The sequence below is a fragment of the Aristolochia californica genome, unplaced genomic scaffold, assembly GCF_029961685.1.
Source record: "Aristolochia californica isolate CCGP_79_NKW_82.1479 unplaced genomic scaffold, dmAriCali1.0.hap1 SCAF_2, whole genome shotgun sequence".
Lineage (NCBI taxonomy): Eukaryota > Viridiplantae > Streptophyta > Magnoliopsida > Piperales > Aristolochiaceae > Aristolochia > Aristolochia californica.
Window position 1 is genome coordinate 38765713 of NW_027181881.1, and position 27964 is coordinate 38793676.

The 27964-nt window shown below is 37.5% G+C and overlaps 1 protein-coding gene and 1 pseudogene across 1 annotated transcript; one reads left to right on the forward strand and one right to left on the reverse strand.

Moving 5' to 3' along the window:
- The first annotated feature begins 2629 nt into the window (after window positions 1–2629).
- On the forward strand, window positions 2630–27898 carry LOC137956005 (peroxisome biogenesis factor 10). The gene is made up of 11 exons (XM_068803281.1): window positions 2630–3009; window positions 3651–3682; window positions 5108–5197; window positions 5691–5785; window positions 9554–9764; window positions 10079–10148; window positions 10371–10449; window positions 10742–10875; window positions 26286–26383; window positions 27499–27590; window positions 27707–27898. Exons 1-11 carry the CDS (start codon window positions 2820–2822, stop codon window positions 27807–27809), a joined length of 1194 nt encoding a protein of 397 aa, XP_068659382.1. The 5' UTR covers window positions 2630–2819; the 3' UTR covers window positions 27810–27898.
- Window positions 22320–23900, reverse strand: LOC137956127 (uncharacterized; annotated as a pseudogene).
- Window positions 27899–27964: the final 66 nt, after the last annotated feature.

Below are 27964 nucleotides of genomic sequence, written 5' to 3' on the forward strand. Positions count from 1 at the left end.
AGGACAAGCTCTTTCTCCCAGGGGGGTGTAATGTTATGCACACAATAACATTATTAAGAGTCTAATTAATCGTTTTTATTTAATTTACTTTATTTTATTTTAGTTAATGAATTAATAGGTCATAGGGACATTTTTGTAATATTTTATCTTAAACCTTGTAACGGTGAACCCTATTTAAGGGGTAAAAATAATGAGAAAAAGCAAACATTGATTTAGAATAAAAAAGGTTTTGAGTTCTCCTCAACGAGCTCAGGGGTGTGCGTTCTCCTAAAAAAGCCTAGGGTTTTCAAGCTTCCCTTTGTCTTGATCTTCTTCTTTCTCTTCTTCCTCCCTACGAATCCATGTGTTAGATCCGGGACCATAACAACTTGTTCAACCAAAATTAACTAAGTACAATCAGGGATTTAAAAACAAGAGCTCAAATGCACATATATTTCAAAATGCAACTCAATCGAATAATGGATTTAAAATTGAAATCACACAAAGACTTGCTAGAACAAACAAAACAATTTTAATGATTATGGAAAGACAATTCTAGCAACGATATAAAAAATTTAGTGCACAAGAGTAAACTTTTTCTAAAGATGCGTTGGAAGAAAGCTTTGAATTTGAATTGTGATCTCTATGAATGATTCGAAAGTATGCAAACACTTGGGATAATGTGTCTTCACTTTTGTTTTGAGGATAGTAAACAAATTGGGGCTCAAAAGCTGTATTACTCTTGGCCACCCCTCGTTCTCCACTTATTACTCTCTCAAAGAAGCTAAAGGGCTATCTATAGGCTTAAACCACCAACTAGTGGTTATTATAATGTTACATTTTTTTTAAACATTTGGTCTGTTAAGTTAACTAGTTGTTTAAAAAATAATCATAATGGTTATCTCAAAATAATAGATAGATAGGTTAAAATAACCGATTGATTGATTATTTTATCTAGTTGACTGGTTGTCTTAGAAACTAGTTAAAAATAAATTCTCTTCTTAACCAATTAAGACATGTAACTCTTAATTGATTAAGGTTTGCTTAATCAATCAACAACCATTGTGAATCCGTTTTGTGCTCTATTCAATAAATCTTCAATCAAAATATTCAAATAAATGCTTAAAAACTTTGGTTTGAGAAGCTACACAACAATAGGTCACTTATAATATTTTAAGATCTTATCTTGATTGATTCGGGAATTGTCGAGGAACCCTTTCTATTGCCATTTCTTTTGAAATGCTTGTACTCGAGTCTGTCATGTTTCATCTATATGTTGGGGAGGAATCATTCCATTGCCATTTCTTCCTAGGTGGCTTTCTCCAAATGCTGGTTAGAGGACCATTTCAAATGTCTAAATTTTTTTTCTCTTTGTTTATTTGTTGAAGCATAAATATTATTTAAAACTCTAATTCCATACTTTATTCAAAACACATCATTAGCACCAAATATATGTTATTATCAAAACTTAGTGAAATGGCATCAAAGACCAACATTTTCTAACACCTACAGTAATTAGAGTTGACTTTGTAAAGTCTATTTTCACAAGAGGTAAGAAGTAACTTTATGAACCTCAAGAATGACTATAGTCAACTCTAGGGGATTAGAGGCAACTCTCCTCATTTTAGTTAAAGAAATAGAAAGAACAAGGGTGCCAAAGTCAACTCGCGATACCTAGAGTCAACTCTACGCCTAATAGAGAGCAATCTTATGAATTTCTGAAAACTTGCTCTCAAAAGCTATTGAGTCAATCTAATTCATTTGAAATGGTTTCAATCTAGGTACTCTAGTCGGATTTTCTTACTCATCCTTAGAAAATATGCTTATATGGTCTGGGATACTCATCCTCTTGTTTGACTTCTTCTCCACAACCAAACTTCCTTTTTCTTTGTTTCTTGGTCTTTCAAGTTTCAAATGTCATTTGATGTTTGCTCTCACTTTCTCAAACTTTCTTGTGAGCAGATCATATAGTTGGTTGAAGGATGTGTCAAGATACACTTATTTAAACCGTTAGAAACTCCATAAACTACTATTTGTTATCATCAAGATCATAAGATTGCCAAATGTATTAAAACATTGGACTAACACTTTCTTCCTTGTTGTGGGAGGAAAAGAGGGAGGCTCTTCCATCCTCTCCCATAGACAATAAATGAAAAAAAAAAAAAAGTGTTATGGTTGACAACAAGAGAGTGTCTAAGGGCTGGTTGGCTGGTGGGAGGGAGGGATGCAGCCTTCCCTCCCATCTCTCCCTTCCTTGCTGGTGGGAAGGAAGGAGGGAGCCTCCACCCTCTCATGCCTCCCTCCTCTCGCATGAACAATAAATGAAAAAGAAGGAAAAGTAAAAAATGTATTGTTTGCTCTACGAGAGCAAAGAGGTCATTATTGAAGGAGATTTACTGCTAAACGTTCATGCCATGCTAGATTGTGCCAAAACTATGTTGGGACCATCAGGAGGCTTAGATTGGGCACGACCATAGACACTGTGGTTTGGTCTTGGAATATATTGAAATGAAGTTCATCTCGGAGACGAAGATGAGACGAAGATGACCTTCAAATTTCCGTTTTATTGACTAACCCCCTCCCCCCTAATACACCCTGTATCTTTTTTTTAGGCTGTAAATACTGTGTCTCTGTGTGTGTGGCTCGTTGGGGGTGGTTGTTTCCGTTTGTGGTTAATAAAAGAAGAGTGCTTTTGTTTTTTTTGGTCTTCTAAAAGAAAAAAACCCAATGCTTCTGCTGCTCTTCCGGAAAGGATAGATTGGAGTACTCAAGATCTTCTGCTACCTCTCCTGCAGCCTAGGTGATACCAATCTTCAACGCCGTCAAATTCCGTCTTCAGCATGATATCAGAGCCCTCCTACTCTTCTGGGGAGCGACATGATAGTGGGCCCGCATCGTCCAGTTCGCCGACGGGCCCGCGGCGGTTTCCACCGGCTGCGCAGCCGGAAATCATGAGAGCTGCTGAGAAGGATGACCAGTACGCTTCATACGTCTACGAAGCTTGCCGCGATGCTTTTCGCCATCTATTTGGTACATCTTTTTCTTGAATTTTGGTTATTTTATGGTCCTGTCGAGAAAATTCTCCAACTATGCATCTCATCACTTATTAGAAAGAAAACGAATGCATAGACTAGCCCTTTTTTTTGGTTTCGATTGCGGGATTCTTTATGTTTTCATACAATTCGACACGACTTTGATACTTTTTTGCTTTATTTTTCATTGACGCGTTTATTGAGGATTTGATGCTTTAACGTTCTCTTTGATGCATCTGGGACAAGTTCTCGGCGATGACAGTACCCCCATATGACGCCTGTTTGGAAGTCCAGCTATATTGCTGAGACTTCCTTTTTACTGTTTTGGAAGTGAAGCTTCTATTTTCTAATTGGGAGAGTGACTTTTGTTGTCGTTAATCGTTTTATCTTTGGAATGACTGTAGTTGATTCGTTTAACTGCTTGGTGAGTACATTTTAATTAACATTGAGCATCAGTAGAGTTGGCCTGAGTGTCAGCTGTTTTCGTTTTGTTCAAAGTAGCTGTCAGATTTGAAGAATTTGTTGAGCACATCACAAATTACATGTTCTGTATTTATTTCTTTCCTGCTTATGGCTTTCTGGTCTTTATGAGAACACTATTCTTTTCTGTTGTTATCAACAAGGAACCTTTTGCTGTAGGTACAAGAGTTGCAGTAACTTATCAGAATGAGGTGGGCGACTGGTGCTATTCTTTTCCAAGAATTTCCTATGTCATCCTTTTTAATCCTCTTTTTTCATTCTTATCAGAGCTTGAACTCTTTTTCTTTCAAGTACTCATTTTCGAATTGACAATGATTTTGTTGGTATAATCTGTAAGAGCATCACTCCTTGGTCCTAAAGAAGGTGATCAGAAGCTTACTTTTCATGTTTTTATATTTTGAAATTGAGAAGAGAAGCATTAGGACCATAAAAAAGTGGATACTCATTTCCCAATTTGAACACATATTTGGTTCCACATAATTGTTTCTCTATAGCACTTGGCTTTCTTTTCTTTTTCTTCTTTTTTTTTTTTTTCAGTTGTTTGTGTATGCTTACACTAAAATCACCTCATCATTCCAAAAGCAAGATATTTTATTTTTGACTGAAGAAATGATGACTTAAAAAGTGAAATACCGAACTTCTGTAGTGCTTAGACACACCTTGGAACGGGTGAGATTCTTTGTCAAATGCACTATACATTTGAAGATATATTCCTGGTTATATTTTTAAGGCCAAATTATTGGTTCATTCACTGCCTTGTGACTCAAGTTGAAGAAGCTTTAAGTACTTCTGCTTCCTCCACTATTCCAATAGGTTCATGTCACAAGGAAATTTTATTGGAGATTGAGCCTTTGCCTTAAGTACTACATGGGAGGTTTTCTTAATCTGAGGTCTTAGGCTCAAGTTTCTTGGGAGACTGGGTGTTTGGAGGGTGGTTTGTGCTGTCGCTAATGGCTTTCAATGTCAATGCTATTGGACCATAGGACAATTAAGCAAATTTTAGTAGGTTCCCTACAAATTTAGCAGTTGGTAGCAACTTATTACCTAACTGCCAACTCATATGTCTAAGATGCCTGAGAGGAAGTTGAGTATTTTCCTGTAACTGATTAATGCACGAAATCTTTTAACTATAATGAGTCCTTGAGAAAATTCTAAAACAATAATGAAAAAAGAAAAATTACCATTCCTTTAAAAAAGGAAAAAAAAAAAAACAAGATTCAGAAGAAATGAAAGCAGAAAAAAATTTATTGGCATGTGGCTTTTTCAGTTTGACCAGCTTATCAATGAGTTAATTTTTTTCTGTTCATCAATGATATGTTCTTGAATCTAGCTTGTACTGAGGAAATTAGAATCCTCCATATAAGCATTCTTATAAGATGGGTTGGATGTAGGAGTTGGATTCTTGCATCGTTTGTCTAGCTTTTCTAGTTTCCTATCTTAATTAGATTTTGAACTGAAGTTTCTGGAGTATATTTAAGTCTTTTATCACAAAAGACCCTTTTCTCCTTTGTTCTTAGTATCTCACTCACATTTTCATGTCTTGAGTTTTCATATTTCTGAAGCATTTGAGGTTGGCATTCTCTTTTTTCTATGCACATTTTGTTTCTCTTTTTCAGGCAAAGTTGTTAGGCCAGATGCTTTATTATATAATGACAACTGGATCAGGTCAGCAGACACTGGGAGAGGAATATTGTGATATAACACAGGTTTATTTCTACAATCTGTTGAATTATATTGATCTATACATGTCAAAGGTTGGCTTCTGGTAGTGATTTGATGAAGCCTCTCAGTTTGCCCAAGGAGGATAAAAGAAAACAAGAAAAATAGTTCAGTGTGCATATCAAGTTCCTGTTCATTTGCAATGAATAATCATATAGTAGCTATTTAGAAAGGAACAAGAAAAAAGAAATCAAACTCTGTTTCTTTTCACATTTTGCGATTTTCTTATTCAGACCATTTCAGAACCCTTTTGTTCTGATTAGCTGCATACTTGGATTCATCCTATTCTGGTAGACATTGTTACTTGTAGAATATTGTCTTGAAAACAGTAAACAAACAATATGTGGATCTTGTGATGTCAATGGGTTTTTCAGAAAAGATTTTTTTTTCAAATCAAGCTCACACTTGTAGCTTAAGGAATTTATTTTAATAATTTCACCTTGTATTTGGCTGTCTAACATTTTATATATGGTTTTGTAGGTTGAGGGGTCTTATGGACTTCCTCCAACACCAGCAAGGCGAGCTCTTTTCATTGTGTATCAGACAGCCGTTCCTTATCTCGCTGAAAGAATTAGGTTGGTTATTGGTTTGCTACTTTATAGGATATTGTACACTGTTGAATTTCTAGAAAAGCAAAAAAACTTTATTAACTTGATGTAATTTGAGTACAGTGAACCTTTATTTATAATAGATGAAACAAGTAGAATCCAATTACAATTAAACTATACTTATCCCGGTTACACCCAAAGTTAAACACTAAAAGATAAGTCCTAGAACGATTAAACAACTGAACAAAAATAGAAGACTAGCATAACTAAAACACCTTTAATTGAGACTCTTTTGTGAGACCTCCTCCTATGAGACTATTGTAAGTTTCCACCATATTAATTCTAGCTCTTTGAGACTTCTTACTGTGAGAGTCATGTAAGACTCTTCCATATCTGCTCTTCAACACTCCCCTTCAAGCTGGAATTTACAACTTCAGCTTGTAATGAAAAAGATTCTTGGTCTTCAATTTTCTTTTGTTGAAAAAAAAATTCTTCATAGATGCAAAAATCTCATCTTTTGTGCTTCCCCTTTCTTGAATATTTTGGTCACATAAAAATTACCACAACAAGTAGAACAAAATACCTCTTTTTTGTACTTCTTCTTCTACTTTACCCCCTCCAGTTGGGGATAGAAAGGACATAGAGACCCAATTTAGACAAAACACAATATGGGAGAAGAAAATCACTCTTAGGCTGTCGAAAATGGTCATAGTCTGAAACACACTCCACTCAATTTTAAAGGCGGAAAAATGGCCCAAATTTAAGGCACAACCAAGAGACTACTAACTTTTTAAGGGTAACTCAAACACAAATCACCTTTTGGGTGAAGAACAAAAATCTTGACTTAAGCTGGATGTTGGGCACACTCCTATACTTTTTAGGTAGTAGGTCTAAGCATTACTTTGAAGTGATAAAAATACAAGATGATAAACTGAAGAAATAATAGAGGAAAACATTAACCGGAAGCAGGCGACTATGCAACACTTATACTTCCAAAGTGACATTTTTTTCTTTTGAAAACTAGGAGAGACTATAATGATAGAACTTAATAGATTTGGCCAAGTATAACTTTTTTTTGTGGTGACAACAATTTTTTGGAGTTAACTATACCGAAGATACACAACCAAGTAACAAAAACGCAAACCTTGAAAACAACATCGAAGCAAGATATTGTATACCTTGAATGAGCACATCATGAAGTGATTAAGTTTGATAAAAACTCTCTGATTAAAAGAGAAATTTAGTTAAAAAACTCAAATTTTAGGAGAAAAGGAAACTCAATTCACGTTAAGGCATTGAGAGATAATAAGAGAGAAAATAGGAAAAAAAGGAGAGATTTTCGGCAAAATTGACCTTTGGTACTTTTTTATATTTCCAAAAATATAACTTAGAATAACAAACGGTTTGTTTATAAAGAAACTAGATACAAAGAATTTTAAATTGATACCTAATTTGACATAAAAAACTTTGTTTTTGAATTTTTTATGACTTCTTTATATTCTTTGTTCTATAGCTTGATCCTTGTCGACTCCGATGCGAATACCTCCTTAAATATAAATTAGATTGACATAAAAATTTCTCCCTCTGATCCTTTCAAAAAAAAAAAAAAAATTCTCCTTCTAAAACTAGACTTCGATATCTTTCATCCAATTTCTTTTGAGAGAAATAATCTGATAGATTTCGGACTTTATAATCTGGCCGAACTGAATACTCTTTCTTCTTTGGCCAGCATGACCATTAACCCTTACGAAATTGATATATCCCTTTAGAAAACTCAAATTGAGAATTGGTTTGATAAGATAGAAAATAAACTTATAGATCTTTCTTTTGACATATAAATTTCTATATAAAGTCTCATTCTTGATGGCATAAAACGGCTCGAAAAGTGAAGTTTTATGCTGCTGCTGGAACCTACCTTGCAGTTTGACCTTTGCTGCTTCAAATATCTATTTCTCTTTAAAGAAAACTCAAATTTCTATTTTTTTACTTTGAAAAGTAGAGTCAAAGATCCTTCCGTTAGTATATAATTTACAATATGAAAAGTTCATTATGGAGGTGCGAACCCCTAGAAAGCAATGAGTACTGGGACAAAAAAGAATTAAAAAAGATAGAATACGAATCTAAACTACTAGAGATGATAGATCAGAAAAATATCACATTATCCCTGTGAGTTGACCGAGTCAACTCATAGAACCCACTCTGATACCATGTTGAATTTCTGGAAAAGAGAAAAACTTTATTAACTTGATGTAATTTGAGTAAAATGAGCCTCTATTTATAATAGAGGAAACAAATAGAATTTAATTACAAATAAACTACCACTATCCTAGTTATATCCAAAGTTAAACACTAAAAAATAAGTCCTAGAACAATTAAACAACTGAACATAAATAGAAAATTAACATAATTAAAACACCTTTAATTGAGACTCTTCTGTGAGACCTCCTGTGAGACTCATGTATGACTCCACCATATTGATTCTAGCTCTGTGAGACTTTTTACTGTGAGAGTCATGTAAGACTCTTCCATATCTGCTCTTCAACATACACTTTGTTGCTTCTTTAAACATTCATTAAAGACTGTCTTTGACTTCTCTCTTCAATATAGGCCTTCTTGAGAACGCCTTTCTTGAAGAGCTCCCTTCTAGACACCTCTTCAGAAGAGGAATTTAGTCTGGCAGCAACTAGTTTAAAAGAGTTCTCATGTGCAAAATGTCTTATTATGTTGGGTTAAATATATAAGACATAATTGTAAAGGTAAATTACCAACATGCCTTCAATATTTTTTATCAATGAACCTAATATTTTAAACTATGTAGCTAATGTGAAAGGTAGATAATGAGCCCATGGGTTTGTAAGATTAGTTGGTTCCCATTCTAGATGTGCAAGACCTCAATGAAAGTGGACCATGACTTTAGCACAACGCTCATAAGCAGCCCCCTAATTAGATATGTAGGCTGATATTAGGAGGATTAGATATGTAGGCTGATATTAGGTGGTCCACATCAAATGTATAGTACCATTTTCAGTGGGCCCATCTTAGGTGAGTCCGCTTGTTGTGTATAAGGCTTAGGTAGATTGAGTAAATTAGTATGGTACCTTTTAGGTGGTTCAAATGTCTAATGAGCCATATGAGTACATCTCATATGAAATACACAATGGTATATTAGTTCAAAGAGTATTATTATATTTTCTTCCAAGAAGGAAAAACTGTCTCTTTGGAAGAGCTTAATTTATAGCATCACCCAAAAGTTGATTCTCCAATGGAAGGTCAACTCTTTCAAAAAGGAAGTATACTCAAACAAATTTTTGAATGCAAGATGAACTTTTTGACCCAAAGAACTGTTGTTTGGCTCCAGATGCAACTGTAGTTATGTTATGCAAACTCTGTTGGTTACTTTTAACTTGTTGAATTTTACAGGAGAAAAAGTATGGGAGAGATTAGGGTTTAGAGACACCTCTCCCATATGTATCACTTAAACAAAGTTCAAAATTACATTCATGTTTCTACAATCCATAAAACCCTAAAATCTACTTTCTAAAGGAAAATCCTGTCCGAAAAATTAAGGAAAACCTAATTAACTTAAATTATATCTTCTAACACCCCCTTCATGCTGGAGCATATAGCTTCAATTTGTCCCAAAAATGTAAACTTCATCATTCTTGAAAAGATAGAGGCAAATGACACATGTAGTTGACCTCAATGACAAACATTAGTTCTTTCAAACACTTACATTTCTTTGACATGTGCTATTTATCCTTTGAGAATGGGACTGAAACATCTGCCATTGGACAGTTCTAGAATGGCTGCCCGTGGAATCATGCTTACCGATTCACAGTCTGAGGAGCTGATTGGCAACAATGGTCCGGGAAGGAACCAGCTTGAATCATCTCTTCCTTCTGGAAGCTCACCATTCTTGGAAAGAAGGGTATCTATATCAGCATTGTCTAGATTGAAGGAGAAATTTCATAGAATATGGATGTCTGGAGTTCAGCAATGGCCTTTGGTATATTATTCCTGCGTCAAGTATTGGCTTCAATTATTCAATGGATCTTGTATATAATGAACACATCCATTGTTTTGCTTTTTCTTTTCTTTCCTTTTTTTCTTCTGCTCATAGTTGACTTTTGAAAGAAAAAAATGATGCAGCTGATTTTTTAGTTTGAAATAAATAGTGGTTTAATTTGATGCTTCCTGTTCATACTGGCCTATTTATAGTACAATATCGAAACTAGATGTTTCCATGCCTGTCTAGAATACCATTCTGATGTGATGCTTCTCAGTCTTAACTAACATGTCTGTGTTACTGGACCTCCACAGATGCTCCCTTTTGTTTATGAAATTCTGCAAATTGCTGTTCGTACTAATCTCATGTTCTTCTATTTTGAAGGTGAGTTCATTTCTTTTTATGTATTGCTGGATTAGATCGATAATTCACTTGTGAAGGAAATATTTTTTGGATGAGTGGAAGAACTGCCGTTTCCATTTCAAGTTCTTTAAATGAGATAAAAACCTGATATATGAGTGACTTTCTTTTCTGAATTATTTATTTTTTGGATTCTCTTTCTGAATTATAGTTATCTAGTGGTCTTATGTTTGTTATATTTTGCAGGTCTGTATTATCACATTTCCAAGCGAGCTGCTGGCATTCAGTATGTTTTCATTGGCAAGCCATTGAATCAAAGACCGAGGTATGAAGCTCTAAAGTTTAGATATAATCATAGATAATTGCTTCTTGAAAAATCTTCATAACATGGACTGCTTTCTTAGAGGTTTAAAAAGAAAGAAACTATTCAACAGGTAAGTACTAACCTATTGAATTTGCAGCTACCTTTAGTTTCTCAGGGAATGCTTTTATGTATATAGTGAGCTTAACCAAGTGATAGTAATTCCCTGGTTTTAACAGGTTTTTATTTTTTTCTGTAACACCTTACATGGGATACAGATTTGTTAGTACCATTACTGATGCTTCTCTAAACTCAGGTACCAAATTCTCGGTGTGTTCCTTTTAATTCAGCTATGTATTCTTGGTGCTGAAAGTCTTCGCAGAAGCAACTTATCTTCTATTGCAAGTTCAGTCCATCAGACATCAACGGGGACACACTGGACATCAGCAGGTCATTCATCATGGACTTAAATTTTTTGTCTTTTGTTTATTTTATTTTATTGTTTTTGTCAAATGAACTACACTAGTTTGACCTTACAATTATTCTTATGCACAAAAATGTGAATAAACAAGATAATAAATTTGTTCCATGCAAGATGGTAGTCCTGTTTCTTCACTTTCTAGTGAACAATTTCTTGGCCTGCCTCATAGTGTTAAAGATTGGCAGTAAACTATTGTTCCTCAGTTTTATTTTTTATCATGATGGCTGACAACCACTTCTAAAGGTGAAAAATGATTTTGGTCTGCCTGCAGAATTAAAGATGGAACTGTACTGTTGTATTATTTTTCTTAATTTTCTTTATGATCATGATGGCTTACAACACACCTCTAAAGATGAAAAAGATGAAAAACTCTATGAAAAGTTGGCGCACAATCCGAGTTTTCCCTTGGGGCATTTCTTTTTTTGGAAGGAGGTACATTCATTCTTAGACTCCTTCAATGAGTCTAGAACTCTAGTTCCATGTAGGATCCAAATGTTGCACACTTAGATGTACAAGATTATTTTTTTTTCCCACTGAATGGTTGCTGTACATTCAAAACATTTGGCTGTGGGATGTGTCTCGTCTTTATTTTCTTGACATTCTTCCTTTTCTTCTTTTAAATCTTTTAAGGCCGTTTTCAAAAGAAAAGAAAAAACTTTTGACCCTTCTCAAAAAATTCTTCTAGCTAGTTCTGGAAAAAAAAATTTAAGGATGTTAGAAAAACAGTTGAAGGGTAGTATTGTCTTTTTAAATTAGCTGTGATTTCTAGAGTAAATGTTATATTGTTCTGCATGTTTAGATCTATCTCTAGTTCAAGTTTGATGTAATTTGAGTATGTATAGTGGTAGATGTAAAGGAGTTAATTAAGTTTTAAGTGTATAAAGGTATAATTGTAATTATTCCTAAAGGTAAGTTATTAATGAAGATGGGGCTCGAGCCCAATACCCAATGAAAATTCTTGCTTGACTCTCTTATGTCATCTCTATCCCCTCTTTTTCCTCTTATTTCTTCTCTCTATACTCTTTAATCTTACTCTTTTTCATGGTACCTGAGCAGTAGATCTTGGTTGTGAGCCTCTATCCTTCACCAGTTCTCTCCATTGAAACCTATGACTTCTTAGAAAGAGGATCCCTCGAGGTTTGTGCGCCGACTATTAGCAAAAATCAAGTTTTTCTCATTCTCTTTCGGCCATATCCCTAGGGTTGTTGGATCTGCTGCCTTTAGTGCAGACTAATGTTGAGATAGAGTCCTAGAAGGATTCTTTGAGTTGGGAAGTACCCATTCTTCTGGTGTGCAGTCCCATCCACTGGTAAGCTGATCTGTCCAAATATTGTAATTTACAATATTTCTCTGGTTTAATCACACATAGCTGGTGGAATTGGATGTGATTTGGGTTTTAATGCAAGTGTGCATAAAAAACCCTAATTTCTAAGAAGTGGGACCCACCTATCTTGTTGATTGAAGCTTCTATTCCCTGATTGTGATTGTTATGTGGTACTATGGCTGATTCTAGTGAAACAATCACTAATTCAAGTTAATCTGGAAGTTTTGAGGGAAAAGATGCAATTTTGATTACATTTGAGAGACTAAATGGTCAAAACTATCTCAATTGATCAAAGTCAATTTGAATATACCTTAAGGCGAAAAGGAAGTCTTAGTTCTTTAGGGAAGATCTTCTTGTTCATTTGAATGATGACTGAGAAGTTGAAAATAGTCAGGTTATGACCTGGCTAATCAACCACATTAATTCCAAGCTGAGGAATCAAGTTATGAATTACGAAACTGCTAAGAAAATGTGGGTGTCCTTAGAATATAACTATGCTCTGGAGATCAATTTGTCGTGAGTTCATGAATTATATGTCAGACTGTTCAGCCTCAAGAGAGGTCAGAGATCTGTTATTGAGTACTATAATGAACTAGTGGGTGTAATGCACGAGATAAATATTTTCCATTCCTTTATTACCGATGAAAGGGAATCTAGAAAGCGATATGGACAGGTACATATAGCAAAATTTAAGGATGGTTTTGGGTATTTGATGCTGTCCGGGCGCAGCTATTAGCCTCAAATGATATTCAGTCTCTATCTATGGCTTTAGCAAAGTCTTACGCGCAAAGTCTGTTGTTATATCCGAGGGATGCAAAAATGTTACTAGTGTTACTGTATTTGCACTCAATACTCTTGGTAACTTAGAATTGGTTAGAGGTCGAGGTGGAAGTGCTAGAGGCAGAGGTAGAGGCAGGGGTGATAGTAGACTTAACAGAAAATGTATTCATTGTGGCTGCTCAAACCATTTTTCTGATAAGTGTTGGGCTAAATTTATTAAACCTACATGAGCAAACACTTATGTTCATGAGAGCACAAAAGCATCTATTGGGCCCATAGTGAATATTGTACTAGGGGCATCTGATGAAATGCAAAAACTAGTTTAGTGTATGATACAGTTGATTGCTGCTTCTTCAGCATCTATGACTCAGTCTTCCACTCCTACAACCACTCTGGCTAGTTTTGGTACGTCTGTCTTCATGTGCGTCCTTCATCCTCTTGGGTACTTGACATAGGAGCCGATACCCATATGTCAGGTATGTCATCTCTGTTATCTGATTTAAAAGAGTCTTTTGCTGTTAAACAAGTTACCTTGGTTGATGGATCCATTTCATTAGTTTAAGGAATGGGTAAATTAGTTCTGCCTTCATTCATCTCACCTCAGTCTGTATTGTTTCTTCCTAAGTTTCCCCTTAACTTGTTGTTAGTTAGTCAACTCACTAAATCTATGAATTATTCCTTAACTTTTTATCCTTCTCATTGTGTATTTTAGGATCTCATGATGAGGAAGATGATTGGTTTTGCATGTGAGAGAGACAAACTATTATTAGGAGAGCCACTCCCAAGATTCTTTATAGGCTTTGCACTATGCAGTCTCACCTTTATAGTAGCATCTATGGCTAGGTCATCCTTCTCTTGTGAAGTTAGTTAAACTTTTTCTTGCATTTCTTTCCAGTCTTACATTTCAGTGTGACTCAGGTCATTTGGGCAAACATCATCAAACTCTATTTCCTTTAAGCCAATCTAGAAGTAGTCGCTTATTGGCATTGTTCATTATGATGTTTGGGGCCCTAACCCCGTGCCCAGTATCTTTGGTTATAAGTACTTTCTTTCATTTATTGATGATTTTAGTCGATGTACTTGGATGTATCTCTTACCGGAGATGTCTGAAGTATTTGATGTGTTTCAACACTTTTATAATGAAATTAAAAATCAGTTTGATACTTCTACTTGTGTACTTCACACTGATAATGGTCTAAAATTTATGATTAAAAAATTTGATCTGTTTTGTCAAAGTCATGGTATTATACATTAGTCATCATTTATTTATATTCCATAGCAAAATGGAGTACTTGAGCATAAGAACCACCATCGCTTGGAAGTGGCATGCACTATGTTAGTACTCATGAATGTACCAAATCATATTGGGGTGATGCGGTTTTTCTGCCTGCCATCGCATTAACTGGATGCCTTGCTTTGTTCTTGGAGGTGAAAAATCCCTATACAGGGTTGATGCCCTGTGTCACATTATTTCCATTATCCCCTTGTATTTTTGGATGTGAATGTTTTGCACATGTCTTTGGTTCTTCTAGGGATAAATTGTCTCCTCTTGTAGTAAAATGTATTTTCTTAGGATATTCTCGTACTCAAAAGGGATATAAATGCTTCTATCTTTTTACTATGAACACATATGTATCATCAGATGTGATATTTTTTTAGAATACTCCATTCTTTACTTCATCCACCATAGATGTTTTTTCCATTTACTATTGGTCTTGAGATAGTTGTCCCCACTCTTGTGGAGGATGTTCCTGGTCCTTCATCTGGTGCTACTGTAGAGAAACCATTACAGGTATATCACAAACGGCATGTGACTCCACACCAGCCCTCAAGTCCCTTGTGGATCTTGAGGTAAGTGATTTGCACCTTTCTGTTGCCCTTCGGAAAAGTGCTCATAAAAGGAACTCAATATCCTCTATCAAATTGTGTATCTTTTGATTCATTGTCTGACTAGTACAAATAGTTTCATTGTCTGCTTGTACTATCTCGTCTTTTGTGCAGGATGCTCTCTTGTCTTCGCAATGGAAGTAGGCCATGGTTGTCGAAATGGAGCTGTACTGGACAAAGGCACCTGGATGTTGTGTAACTTACCCCCTGGTGCTATAGTGGTTGGAAGTCACTGGGTATATATTGTGAAGTATAAGGCGGGTGAGTCCATTGAGAGATACAGTCTCGGTTGGTAGTCAAGGGATACCCTCAAACTTATGGTGTGGATGTGTTACCTTCTCCCCAGTTTCTAGATTATCTTCTGTACTGATTTTGATTTATGTGGCCGTGAACCGAGGGTTGTCGTTGTCGTAAATTGGTATTAAAAATGCCTTCATATATGGCGATTTGGATGAAGAGGTCTATATGGAGCAACCTCAGGAAGGGTATATTTGGTCTCAAACAAAGTCCTTGAGCATGGTTTGAGAAATTTAGTCAGATAGTTATGTCTTTTGGCTTTTCTAGAAGTCAACGTGACAATTCACATTTTATCATGAAGAGACCGTCTGTCATTTTGGTTTTGCTAGTATATGTGGATGATATTATCTTTTCTGTTAGTGATGTGACACATTTTCAAACTAAAAATCTGAGTTCCTTAAAATATTTTTTGGGCATTGAGGTGGCTAGAAGTAAGGCAGGCCTAGTATTGATACAAAAGAAGTATGTCATAGATATGTTGTTGGAATATGGTTTGTTGGGTGCCAAACCAATGGAGATTAGACATGAACTTCATGATGAACAAAATGATGAACTCAATGACAAGACAGTATATCGCCGATTAGTTGGCAAACTGATATATGCCACAGTCACTTATCTTGATATATCATTTGTTGTTAGTGTTGTCAGTATGGATTGCCCTCGTAAGGTTCATCTAGAGGCTGCACAACGAATATTAATGTACTTATGGAAAAGGTTTATTCTTTAAACCCCATGATCATTTAAAAATAGAGGTTTTCTCGGATGCAAATTATGCTGGGTCCAGACTTGACAGAAAGTTTATCAATGGTTATTGTGTGTTCTTGGGAGGTAATTTGGTAAGCTAGAACAATAAAATGCAAAACGTTGTGGCCCGCTCTAGCGTTGAAGCTAAATATAGAGTCATACAATCAATGAATTGATGTGGGTGAGATCGGTGATCAGAGAATTGAACGTACAAAGAGATTAGTCTATGATTATGTATTGTCAAAATCAAGCAGCCATATTCATTACAGGGAGTTTTATATTTCACGAAAGAACTAAACATATTAAGGTAGATTGTCACTTCATTCGAGATGCAGTGATGAAGAAGGAAGTTGTCACTCCCTATGTTCGATCTGGTGATCAAGTTGAAGATATGTTTACTAAAGCTTGGGGTAAACACTATTTTGGGTATTTCTAAAACGAGCTGGGACTAATGGATATATATGCTCCAGCTTGAAGGAGTGTTAGAAAAATAGTTGAACGGTAATTTTGTCTTTTTACATTAGTTGTGATCTCTAGAGTAGATGTTATATTGCTCTACTTGTTTAGATCTATCTCTAGTTCAAGTTTGATGTAATTTGAGGATGTATGGTGGGAGATATAGAGTTAATTAAGGTTAAGTGTATGAGGGAATAATAGTAATTATCTCTAAAGTTAAGTTATTAAAGAAGATGGGGTTCGAGCATGACCCCAACGAGAGTTCTTTCTTGACTCTCTTCTCTCATTTTCTGTCCCCTCTTCTTCCTCTTACTTCTTCTCTCTATACTCTTTATTGTTACACTTTTTCAAAGGCCCTAGAAACCTGGGCCCAGATAGTGGAACTTGCCAAGGTGATGGGCACTGTCTTCACGGAGCTTCTCCCGGGAGATAACCACCCACCTGAGAAGTCGAAGAAGATGAATAATGATCAATGATTATTCTCTTCTAGAATGTCTGTGGAATTGGGTCCTTGCATCGCCGCGCCTCCATTCAAGACCTCCTTGCCTCTACCAAGGCTAATGTTGTTGTTTTCTAAGAAACCAAGGTGGCTTCTCTTCCCCTTGGATACATCCGCGAGTTGTGGCACCTAAAGGAGCCCGGTTGGGCTTCAGTGGATACAGTGGGATCGGCTAACGGTATCCTACTGATGTGGGACACCAGTACTATTGAGGTGCTTGATTGTTGTTGTGGCTCTTACTCCCTTGGCATCAAGCTGCGAGACAAAGGTTCGGGGAACATTTGGTACCTAGTTGGTGTCTACGGCCCTACTAGACATCATGAGCGCCACCTATTTTGGGAGGATCTATTGAGGACTTGTCAGATGTGGCCTATTCCTCTGATGCTTGTGGGCGACTTCAATGTCACTCGCTTCTGCCTCGAGAAATCCCCGCCGTCCCGGAAAATCACTACCTCCATGAGGCTAATTGCTGATTTTATTGGTAGTTGGGACCTGGATCAGATTACCCTATCTAGGAAGACCTTCACTTGGTCAAATGGCAGGCAACCCCCTATCCTCTCAAAGCTGGACCGATTCTTAGCCAGCAATGATTGGCTTCAACTCTACAACAATGTCTCCGGCAAAGTGCTCAATTGAGTCGTCTCTGATTATTGGCCGATTATGGTTGATACCCATTTTGGCAGTTGCCCCCCCCCCCCCCCCCCCCCCCCCCCCCGATTCAACAATATTTGGATGGCGGACCCCTCTTTTGATCTATCTCTCCAATCCTTTTGGGAGAAAATGACCGTTGCTGGCCCAAGCGGATGGACCTTCCCAATCAAACTCAAGATGTTGAAACCGCTGCTAAGGTCCTGGGCCTCCAAAAAGAAGGCCTCTTCCTCGGCTGTGAGAACCAATGCTCTTGCTCAGATAGCTGTCTCGACTCTGAGGAGGAAGTCAGAGGTCTCTCTTCTCCGGAAGTCTCTCAGAGGTATGCCCTTCAAGGGCAATTGCAGTCCTTCGCCCACAACGAGTTAGTGCACTGGAAGCAACGTGCAAGATTCAAATGGCTCTCCAATGGGGATGCTAATACTAAATTCTTCCATGTAGTCGCCTCTGCACGAAGAAGGACCAACCGCATTGCCATGCTCAGCGTCAACGGTGAGACCACCTCGGACCGAGCCCTTATTTCCGACTCATTGGTGGATTTTTTTGCAGATTTATACTCTGATCACTAGCCAGTCCACCCTTCTTCCAAAGGGTTAACCTCCAGGTTATTCCATCAGCTGCAGCTAGTCTCATCGAGCTCCCCTTCTCTAGTCAGGAAATTGAAATTGCAGCCCTTGGTCTTCCTCTGGATCGTGCTCCGGGCCCGGATGGATTCAACGGGAATTTTATCGTCGTTGTTGGCCCTTCATCAGAGGCTATATTTCCAGCATGGCCCGTTCCTTTTATCAGCATGGCATTAGATATAGGAGTATCGGAGCTTCTTTCATCGCCCTCATCCCTAAAAAAGATGGGGCAGAGCTCCCATCCGACTTCCGGCCGATCAGTCTCACCATCAGTGCATATAAGGTGATTAGGCGCCTCCTTGCTAGTCAACTCAGGGCAATCCTCCCTATTGCCATTCACCATGGCCAGAGTGCTTTTACTAAGGGAAGAAACATTCTTGATTCAGCCATGGCATGTCATGAACTTAGTCATCATTTGAAGGTCTGAAAGCTCCCAGATTCATCCTCAAGCTTGACTTCAAAAAGGCATTTGATAGAGTTAACTAAAAGTTTCTGGACACCTTCCTGGGGAAGATGAGATTCGGGGAAAGGCGCTTCTAAATTCAAAGTTGCATCTCCTCTGCAAGCTACTCCATCCTTCTCAACGGAACAATTTGTGGGTATTTTAAGGGAACCAGGGGAATCAGACAGGGAGACCCCCTCTCCCCCCCTGCTCTTCAACGTGGTAGCAGAATATCTATCCTTCTTGATCTACTCGGCCAAGAACATGGGATGACTCCTCCCCACGACAGATTGCACAACCTTTGATATTCCGATTCTCCATTTTGCGGATGATACTATTTGCTTCGGGGTTGGTACTATGGATCAGATCAGAAAATTGTGTGCCGTGCTGGGATTATTTGAATTGGCTTCCGGTCATAACATAAACTGGGGAAAAACCACTCTTCTTGGCTATCACATTGATCCAGCTGGGCTTGGGGATATGGCGGACTACCTGGGATGCTTTGTGGGAAATATGCCAGCTTCATATCTTGGGCTCCCACTTTTTTATTCTCGACCTTCGGCGTCACTATGGAAGGGTAAACTCTTATCAACAGCGGGGCATCTCACTCTCGTCAAGTCTTGTGTGGCTGGGCTACTAAATTATCTGTTATCATTCATGCACTGTCCGGCCTTCGTTTGCTCCAAAATTGATGTCGTTCGTCAACGATTTCTATGGAGAGGTTCAGAAGACACCTTTAGTTACCATCTGGTTAGTTGGAAGGATAATTGCATGCCTCATAATAGGGGAGACTTGGGCATCTGGCCTACAAGAGAAATGAACAAAGCTCTTATGCTCAAATCGATTTGGAATTTCAACAACAAGCATAACAGTTTATGGAGGAAAATGGTGAAATTCTACCTTCAATTTTTGGGTGCCTAGAGGAGAGAGGGTGCCGCCGCTCGCCTCCTATCCCTGATATGGAAATCAGTTTTCAAGCTCCTTCCAGTATTTAGAGATGCTACCTCATTTCATGCGGGCAGTGGAAGGACCCTTGTCTTTTGGTCGGATGAATGGTGTGACCCCCGATCCCTCTCGGAGAACTTCCCAAGGCTGCATGGGTGGCAAGCGACCTCTCTTGCTCTATGGCTGATTCATGGAGTGATCACTTGTAGAGTCTCCTGTTCCGTCGAGGATTAAATGATGAGGAATCATTGGCTTTTTGCTCTCTCCTTACCAAACTCAGTAGTACTATTATCCGAGAGCACTTAGTTGATAAGCTGATTTGGAAGCCTAGTAATAATGGTCGATTCACTGTTACTTCGGCTTACTCTCATATCAGAAAGCAAGACTACAATATTCATGAGCACAAGGCGAATTTGGCTTGGAAACTCTCAGCGCCAAGCAAAATCAAATTTTTCGTGTGGTCAGCCATCAAAGAACAGATTCTTACTTCAGACAACCTTCATAGAAAAGGCTTCACTGCCCCCGATCTTTCTTGTCCCCTTTGCGGTGAGTGCGAAAAGACAGTCCAGCATGTTCTCTTACACTGTGGATTTTCATGGCAAGTTTGGATGAAAATCTATTAGAAAATTGGGCTCCAAGTGGGGCTACATCAGGACCTCTTTGGCACCTTTGAGATGGTTTGAGGGATTCTCCTTCCTCGGCTGGGGCAAGTTAATACTTTCGGCCTGTCTTGTGTATGTTCCATGGTGCATTTGGCTTGAGCAGAACAACCGGAGATTCAACTCCAAAGCTAGCACCCCAGACAACACGGCTTCTCATGCCGTTGGCCTCATCTCGAGCTGGCTTCATACAAAGAAGGATTTTGCCACTCTATTCGGGAAAATTGGAATTTGATCGCTCATATGTCTGGCCCCAGCAGAACTCCAAATGTGGCTATCTAGAATCCTCCCCCTTGCGACTGCATTAAGCTGAATTTTGATGGTAGTGCTATTGGATGTCTTGGGTCAGTTGGAGTAGGTGGTGTGTTCAGAGGTCACAATGGAGACCCTATTCTTTCTTATGCTGGTCCGGTGGGCATTGCTGATTCTAATACTGCTGAAGTTAGTGCTCTATTGTTCAGCCTCCAAATCTTCAGGGATGGTCTCAATGGCAAGTTAATCAGTGAAGGCGACTCGAAGACGGTTATTAGTTGGTGTTCCAAAGACAGCTTCGCCCCTTGGCTCCACTGGCCCATCACTGATAGTATTGCTGACATTGTAATTGGAATCTCATTCCTAGATCAGCCTACTCTTTGGCTGATAAATTGGAAAAATTCGGAACTTCCTAGCAATCTCTCATTGTTCGGGAAGGCTTCCCTCCTTTGTAATTTGCTCTTTTGAGCTTTTGTCTTAATAAAAATCTGCATCATTTAAAAAAAAAAATGGCATGTTAGTGCCCATAGCTGAAATGTGGTTATTTTTTTTTATTATTATTATAGGTTTCTAACGCATCATGGTGGTTTAGATTCAAGGAATAACAAAGTGGAATGTTTCCTCTAGCGTATAAGTAACCTAGATTTTAGCAACAACTTAGAAAACTATAATTCAAGTTTGTTGAATTTCTAAAGATGAAAATAATTCATTGACTTAATTATAACTGAGTACAATGAGTCTCTATTTATAATAGAGGAAACAAGTAGAATCAGATCACAAATTAATTACCCATGTTCTAGTTACATTCAAGGTCTTAACTCCTAAAGATAAGTCCTAGAATAATTAAACGACTAAACATAAATTGAAGACTAAAATAACTAAAACATCTTTTAATTGAGACACTTTTGTGAGACTCCAGTAAGAGTTTGCCATATGAATTGTTGCTCTATAAGATTTCTTATTATGAGAGTCATATAAGATTCTTTTGTACCTGCTCTTCAGCAGTCTCTGTCAAACTAGAGTTTATAACTTTAGCTTGCAAGGAAAAAGTTTCTTGGTCTTCAAGAAAAAAAAATTCATACTGTACTCCCCCTGACTTAGATATTCTGGTCACTTAAAATTGGATTACCGCAATAAGTGGAATTTTTCATTGTAGATTCTGTCACCTACTTCATCCTTCATATTTCTCCTTCTATTCTCTTCCTCAAGTTGGGAGGTGATGTCAATGATCCTAGCTTGAAACAAAAAACTCCTATAGTAATTATCTCTTCCATCAAGGTGTCCCAAAGATAAGTAGTCAACTGGATACAACCTCTTAAAAAATTAAAATATATAGGGTGATCAAATAAAAAGGAGTCAAAACCAACACTAAGGGTTTTAAACACAAAATAGTGATAGCAATCACTAAATAGGGTAATTCTTGCCAATCAAAAGATGGCGACAAAAAACCCACTTAAGGGCACCTGTAAAAAGTCTCGATGGACTTAACAACAACTATATATAGTAAAAAAAATAACCCAAGAAATTTAACAAGGAATTAGCCTAAAATAGGTAAACGAGAGTTCAAAAGGAGAAGGTAGGAAAAAAGTACACAGAGTAAAAAGGGTTATGGTGGGATGAAATAAACACCACGATGATAAAATTAACAGGAGACTGTAATGGTAGACCTGTAAAAATAATAATCAAGTTGGATCAAGTATGACCTCAAAGGAATTTATGGGAGATGAGCAAAAATTTTAAAAGTCGTCATGCGGAAAATACGCAAGCAATGTAGACAAGCATGCCAACACTATAGAGGAGACTATGTCTCCCGGTGTCAAATCACCTCGGCTATCTCTCGTTGAAACCAATAATTTATTAAGATGGATTTTGCATGATAACACATGGACAAAGCCTGTTATGTAGATCTGAATCATGTAATTTTGACCTAGACACGGACTTGGACCCGAACTCGGGCCCCGTTTCGGACCAATATGGTTTGTCCTGAAAAATGGCAATCATTTTCCCTTTGAATTTTTCTTCCTCAACAATTACTTCAGCCGCTTCATGGCAACAATTTCTTCTTCCCTGCTTCATTGGTTTTTCATGTATAGAAAATCTATTCCCGTCACGAGTTCTCTCAAGAAGCCTGCTCAAACTCCAACAAGATGCAGGACAATAGAAGCTGCAATAGTGACATTCAATGATGCAATGCCACAACTATATTGTGGAATGTAAGCAAAGAAATCACATATTTCACATTCCTTAACGGAAAGTCTAGTTCTTAGTTACCTAGCAAGAATGCTGTACTCTTGCGTAAAGGATGTTGGCTCACCGGAACAGCCCCATCTGCAACTTCGACACTGCAAATGCGCAATCTTTTTCCAGACCTTGAGGTACTCATGAGTTTCAGAAAAGGAATAGAAGTGGCAGAAGCAGAGATGAGAAGTGGAGCCATGACTACCTAAAGAATTTAAGTCTCTCTGGCTGACAACTCGGGCACACCATACGCGGTGGTGCTGCGGGCTACTGTTCCATTATTGCGTCTCTTAGCCATGTTGTTAACCAGGATGAAGCACTCCGGGGACTAGCAATGACCGCCAAATTATGTCGAAAGCGGAGTAAAGAGGCAAAAACAGATAGGTGGGGCCATATAATACAGACTAAGATCAGAGTCGGCAGCAAATACGAAGACACCAGAAATGGCTCTATTCCTGCCTGGTTGGGTAGCGAACTTTCTTCTCCCTTGTGAACTACTCAACTGCATTGGGGTTATGGTCGACGGTAGCAAGCATGAACACTTTTCGGTTGGCCTTGCAGAATCTGAATTCTAACAGAGACGATGCCATCCTCTTCTGAAATTTGGATAGCACAATCCTTTGAAGGAGTCGACACCATGACTCCTCATTCCTGTAGTCGAATCCTAATTGGAGTTGTATTCCGACTTCTTTGAAAATCTTTGAGAAGTCTGACACGGTGTTGGAGGCGTACCTCTTGTTGACGTCATCTCTCTTATCCAAGTAAAAATTCTGTCTTTCAATGGCATCACCATAGAAACTTTAGAGCTTTTCTATAGAAAGTTGAGTATTCAAAACTTGAACCTTTAGGGGCTATCAGAGAAGAGAGCCAAGCAGAGCTTGGTGAAGATGGCGGTACTGAGACCCATGTACCCTCTGAGTATCCCTGAAATAGGACCTCTGTTTTTTTTTAAATTCCTCAGTCACAAGTGTCGCTGTGTTCATCCAGGTCATGCTATTGCCATCCTTATAGAGAAAGATGCACATTTACCAATAAAGATGCAGGTGAATCCACTGGCCAATGATGAGCCATTGCATGCCATAACCGATGAGACCCTCTAAAGAACCGATCAACAGAATGACCAGAGTAGAAGGATGGTTGAAGGCGATGCCGACAAGTAGGCACAAAAGCACAAACAAGAACCAAACGGTGCTTACTCATAGAAGCACAAAGAAACTAATGGTTGGACGCTTCCATAGTAGCACATTAGGGATTGCACAACCACCAAAACATCCATAAATGGATCTTTGAGGAGGAGAAACTGAACTGCTCTAGGCATTGCACCGGCACTAAGATTTATGGTGGGGTAGTGAAAGAGGTTGCTAGACTGGAGCTTCTGCTTGTAAATTTCTTGAGTTCCCATTAAATTTACACTGCCACAGAATTTGACCTGAAATTCTATAAAGGAGAAAACATTAATGAGAGCATTGTCAGAGATGACCATGGCTGAGAAAAACAAAACCATCTGGCCAAAAGAAGTCGAAGAACTTGATGAGTTAATGGCCGTTGCAGTAGAAGAGAGAGAATTGATGGCAACAATTTGATTTTTATTTCTGGTCCAAAGCTTGGTAGTCTCATGCATGTAAAAGCAAAATTTTAGTGTACGGATAGATGACAACGGCTATTGATCGAACATAGGGTTTGAGACATCAAACAAAAGACTAACAAAACTAAAAGAATAAATATTAAAAACAAAGAGACAGAAGCATTATGAGAAGAAGAAAAACATGGTCTCTGTAAATTAACGTAGCATCAATTTATAGAATTTCCTCTAATACCATGTTGAATTTCTAGAGGTACGAAAATAATGTATTGACTTGATTATAATTGAGAACATTGAGCTTCTATTTATAATAGAGGAAACAAGTATAATCAAATTAAAAATAAACTATTTGTCTCAGTTACACCCAAATTCTGACTCCTAAAGAAAAGTCCTAGAATAATTCCAGAACTAAACATATATAGAAGACTAAAATAACTAAAAACATCTTTTAATTGAGACACTTCTGTGTGACCTTTCTCCCATGAGACTCCTGTAAGATTTTATTATATAAATTTTTACTATGTGAGACTTCTTGATATGAGAGTCATGTAAGACTCTTCCATACTTGCTTTTCAACAAAGTTTGATGGGTAAAACTTGAAGGACAAAAAGTAGGGTTTTGCTAGCTATTAGGAAAAATAGCAAACAGAGAAAAAAACTCAAAAGGACAAATTTATCCAAGACAGAACAAAATTCAAAACTTTATTTGATGTCAAAACACTATTCCTGTGTTCCATATGAGGGCCCTTTGCTCTTTAGGCATACAAATCAACAAAATAGGAAACTCCTATGCTGTCCACATTAGGAAATAGACTCCAATTAGGACTTTCTAATGTAATTCTATTTGCTGGAAAAGAAACTTAAAATAGGTCACTGTCTCTAACTTAAAGCCTTGTTAACTTTAGGTTATACCAATTTGGAAACAAAGACTCGAACTTAAACAGGAAATTACCCCTAGAAAAGACTTTCTAGTTGTAACTTTTAACCAAAACAACAAGTTGCTAAAAATGGCAAGTACTTGTCTAGTTAAAACTTCTAACTTTAGCATGTTTGAAATAAGAAATTGCAATTGAGAGAAACTTTCAATTCTTGGAACTTAGAGCCCAAAGTAGGCAATTCAAGCCTCTTTAAATTGAGCCTCCTTTTTTCTTGTTTTTTCATAAACATGAGAATTTTTTGGGTGATCTCTTATCCTTAAATATTTTAGCTAAATTTTTCATCTTAGCATTTGCTGCATCTGTTTCCAAGAAATCTTTAGTTTGATATCTTATTAGTGCCCCATTAGGAAGTTGCTTGAAAATTTATAAAGTTTTTCATAGTAGTTTCTAGTATAATTTCTAAGGAAATAATGAAAACTTCATATTTTGAGTATCACCTAGTTGACTTGGAATTGGACTTGGGCAATACTGGTTGTTAGACTGATTCAATTAGACCCTATACCATCTAAAGGCTTAGCTTGAATCAGTCTCATTCATAAAATTTGAGCAAACACGAACTAACTCATCGCACTTTATCTTGTGTATGAGATAGATTGCTTAATTTACTTAAGAGAAAGTTGCTCGACGAAGTTGACTTGGATTTTGAGAGTCTTGAACGAAACAAAGTGAAAGTCGTGCAACACCGACAATTTATGTTGTAATATAATATGAATTCTTGCTATTGTATTTTGGGTAACTATACCAACAGTTGGGCTAGGGGGGAAGAAATGACTTCTGACTGTTTTTTTTTTTTTTTTTTTGATAAAGACTTCTATATTTTTTAGGAGAGAGATTTCCCTCCTCTTCTACCTGGAAACCTCTTCTTGGAAACTGACCTCATTTTTTAAGGAGAGGTTTTCAGGGATATTTCCTTTTCCAGGAAATGAAGACCCGTTAATGCTCCTGGAAATCAATTTCTGTGTGGAAACGAATTTTGACATTTCCTAAAAAGGGCACTAACAGGCCCTCCAAGCTTCATTGAAGAAATCCAACTTATTTTTGTTGTCCTTCGTATCTTGCATCTCAGGACAAGGATTGCCTGTCTTGAACGAAGATGGAAATATGACAGCTGATTCGAATCTTGAAAAAGGAAGCTGGACCTCGGATTCTACAGCTGTTGTGGAGGTATGTCTCTTAGCCTGTTGGACAAGCCATGGTTGGGTTCAACTTTCTTTCTTCACGGTATTGTTATAATGCTTACAGAGGCAGCATCTGCATTTTGTTCATGAAATTCACTGGGAGTCCTCTATACTGTCGGATTTCTCATGGCTTATGCTATATGTATGTAGTCTAACTCTTGGTTTGATGAGCAAATACAACTTGAAACAGAGCTGATAATTCGTTATCCTGAAAAATAGAGAATGGATAAGGTTTTCGTTGGTGGTGCCTCTTCATGAGACCTGAATTGCCTAGAACCTGCCAATCTGATCCTGGTAGCACAGGGTGAGGTTTGTGTTGATGGCCCTGCTTCTAAAAGTGAGGGGTCTGAACAGTTACGTATCATCTTGTTAATTCAACATATATTGCCTTGTCCTTCTGTATGTATCTGTGGTTCTACAAGTTAAAAAATTTCAAATACCGATAGCTATAAGCTATTCTATAAGTGAGTAATTCAATCTTGAGTATAATCTCGAAGCTATTAGCTTTATGGCGACCAATTGGGTGGCAACGAACCCAAAGATTGTTAAGTGATGATTGACCGATCCAAAAACTGGATCTAAATCAACCATGTTTTGAATGCTAAGCAAACTTCACTATACTGAAGCTGTTGGTTTCCCTAGAGTTAGGGTTGTTTTTCTTCTCTGTTATTGTTGATTAACAAGATTAGAGGATCGACTAAATTGTTAACGGAGATTTAATTTACCTTTCTTCCCATTAGGAAACATGTGACCACATTAACTACATGCCAATTGTTCTTAAATACTATGGTCGCCTACTTGTTATATGCAACTATCTTTTTATAAATAGATGTGACCTCATTGTGGAGAGATGGTATAGTTTCATTCAACATTTCAACTAGTTCAATGACTAATTATTATCCGATCTATTTTCTATTCTTTCATTTATTCTTTGTCATTATGTGTTTTTCAATCATACCAGAAAGATTTCTTTTTCTTTTTTTTTGGCAATAAGACAGAAGGGTATCTTGAGTGGGTTCTCTTTGATTTCATTTTCTTTTACTGATAAGGATGAACTTTACTATTTGCAAAAGAAAATGATACTTCTTAATTTTCTTGCAGGCCCAAGTTGGAAGCGTTACTAGCAAGTGTACACTTTGCCTAAGTGCTCGCCAACATCCAACAGCTACACCCTGTGGTCATGTCTTCTGCTGGTACTGCGTCACTTCTCTGCTGAGAATCATTTTGGTTTCTTAATTCATTTATGATACACCTGTTTTGCTCTGTTTTTTTTTTTTTTTTTTTTTTTTTTTGGGGGGGGTGTTTGCAGGAACTGCATCATGGAGTGGTGCAATGAAAAGCCGGAATGCCCTCTATGTCGCACTCCAGTAACGCACTCGAGTTTGGTTTGTATCTATCATTCTGATTTTTAGCATCCGTATGTCTCATAATAATCATTTTTGTAACCACAGTATAAGAAATCACACAAAGAAAATAAAAGCAAAAAACAGTGATTCTTCTCTTTGGTGAAATCAGTTTATGGTGCATGTATGCAGTGACTTTTGTTAATTTGAAAAGCAGGAAATAT

Excerpts from the sequence above, each read along its gene's own strand:
- LOC137956005 (XM_068803281.1), top strand. The coding sequence starts at position 2,820 with ATGATATCAGAGCCCTCCTACTCTTCTGGGGAGCGACATGATAGTGGG. Across the intron at positions 10,876-26,285 it reads GACACACTGGACATCAGCAG|GACAAGGATTGCCTGTCTTG; the intron begins GTCATTCATCAT and ends CTTGCATCTCAG. Across the intron at positions 26,384-27,498 it reads ATTCTACAGCTGTTGTGGAG|GCCCAAGTTGGAAGCGTTAC; the intron begins GTATGTCTCTTA and ends ATTTTCTTGCAG.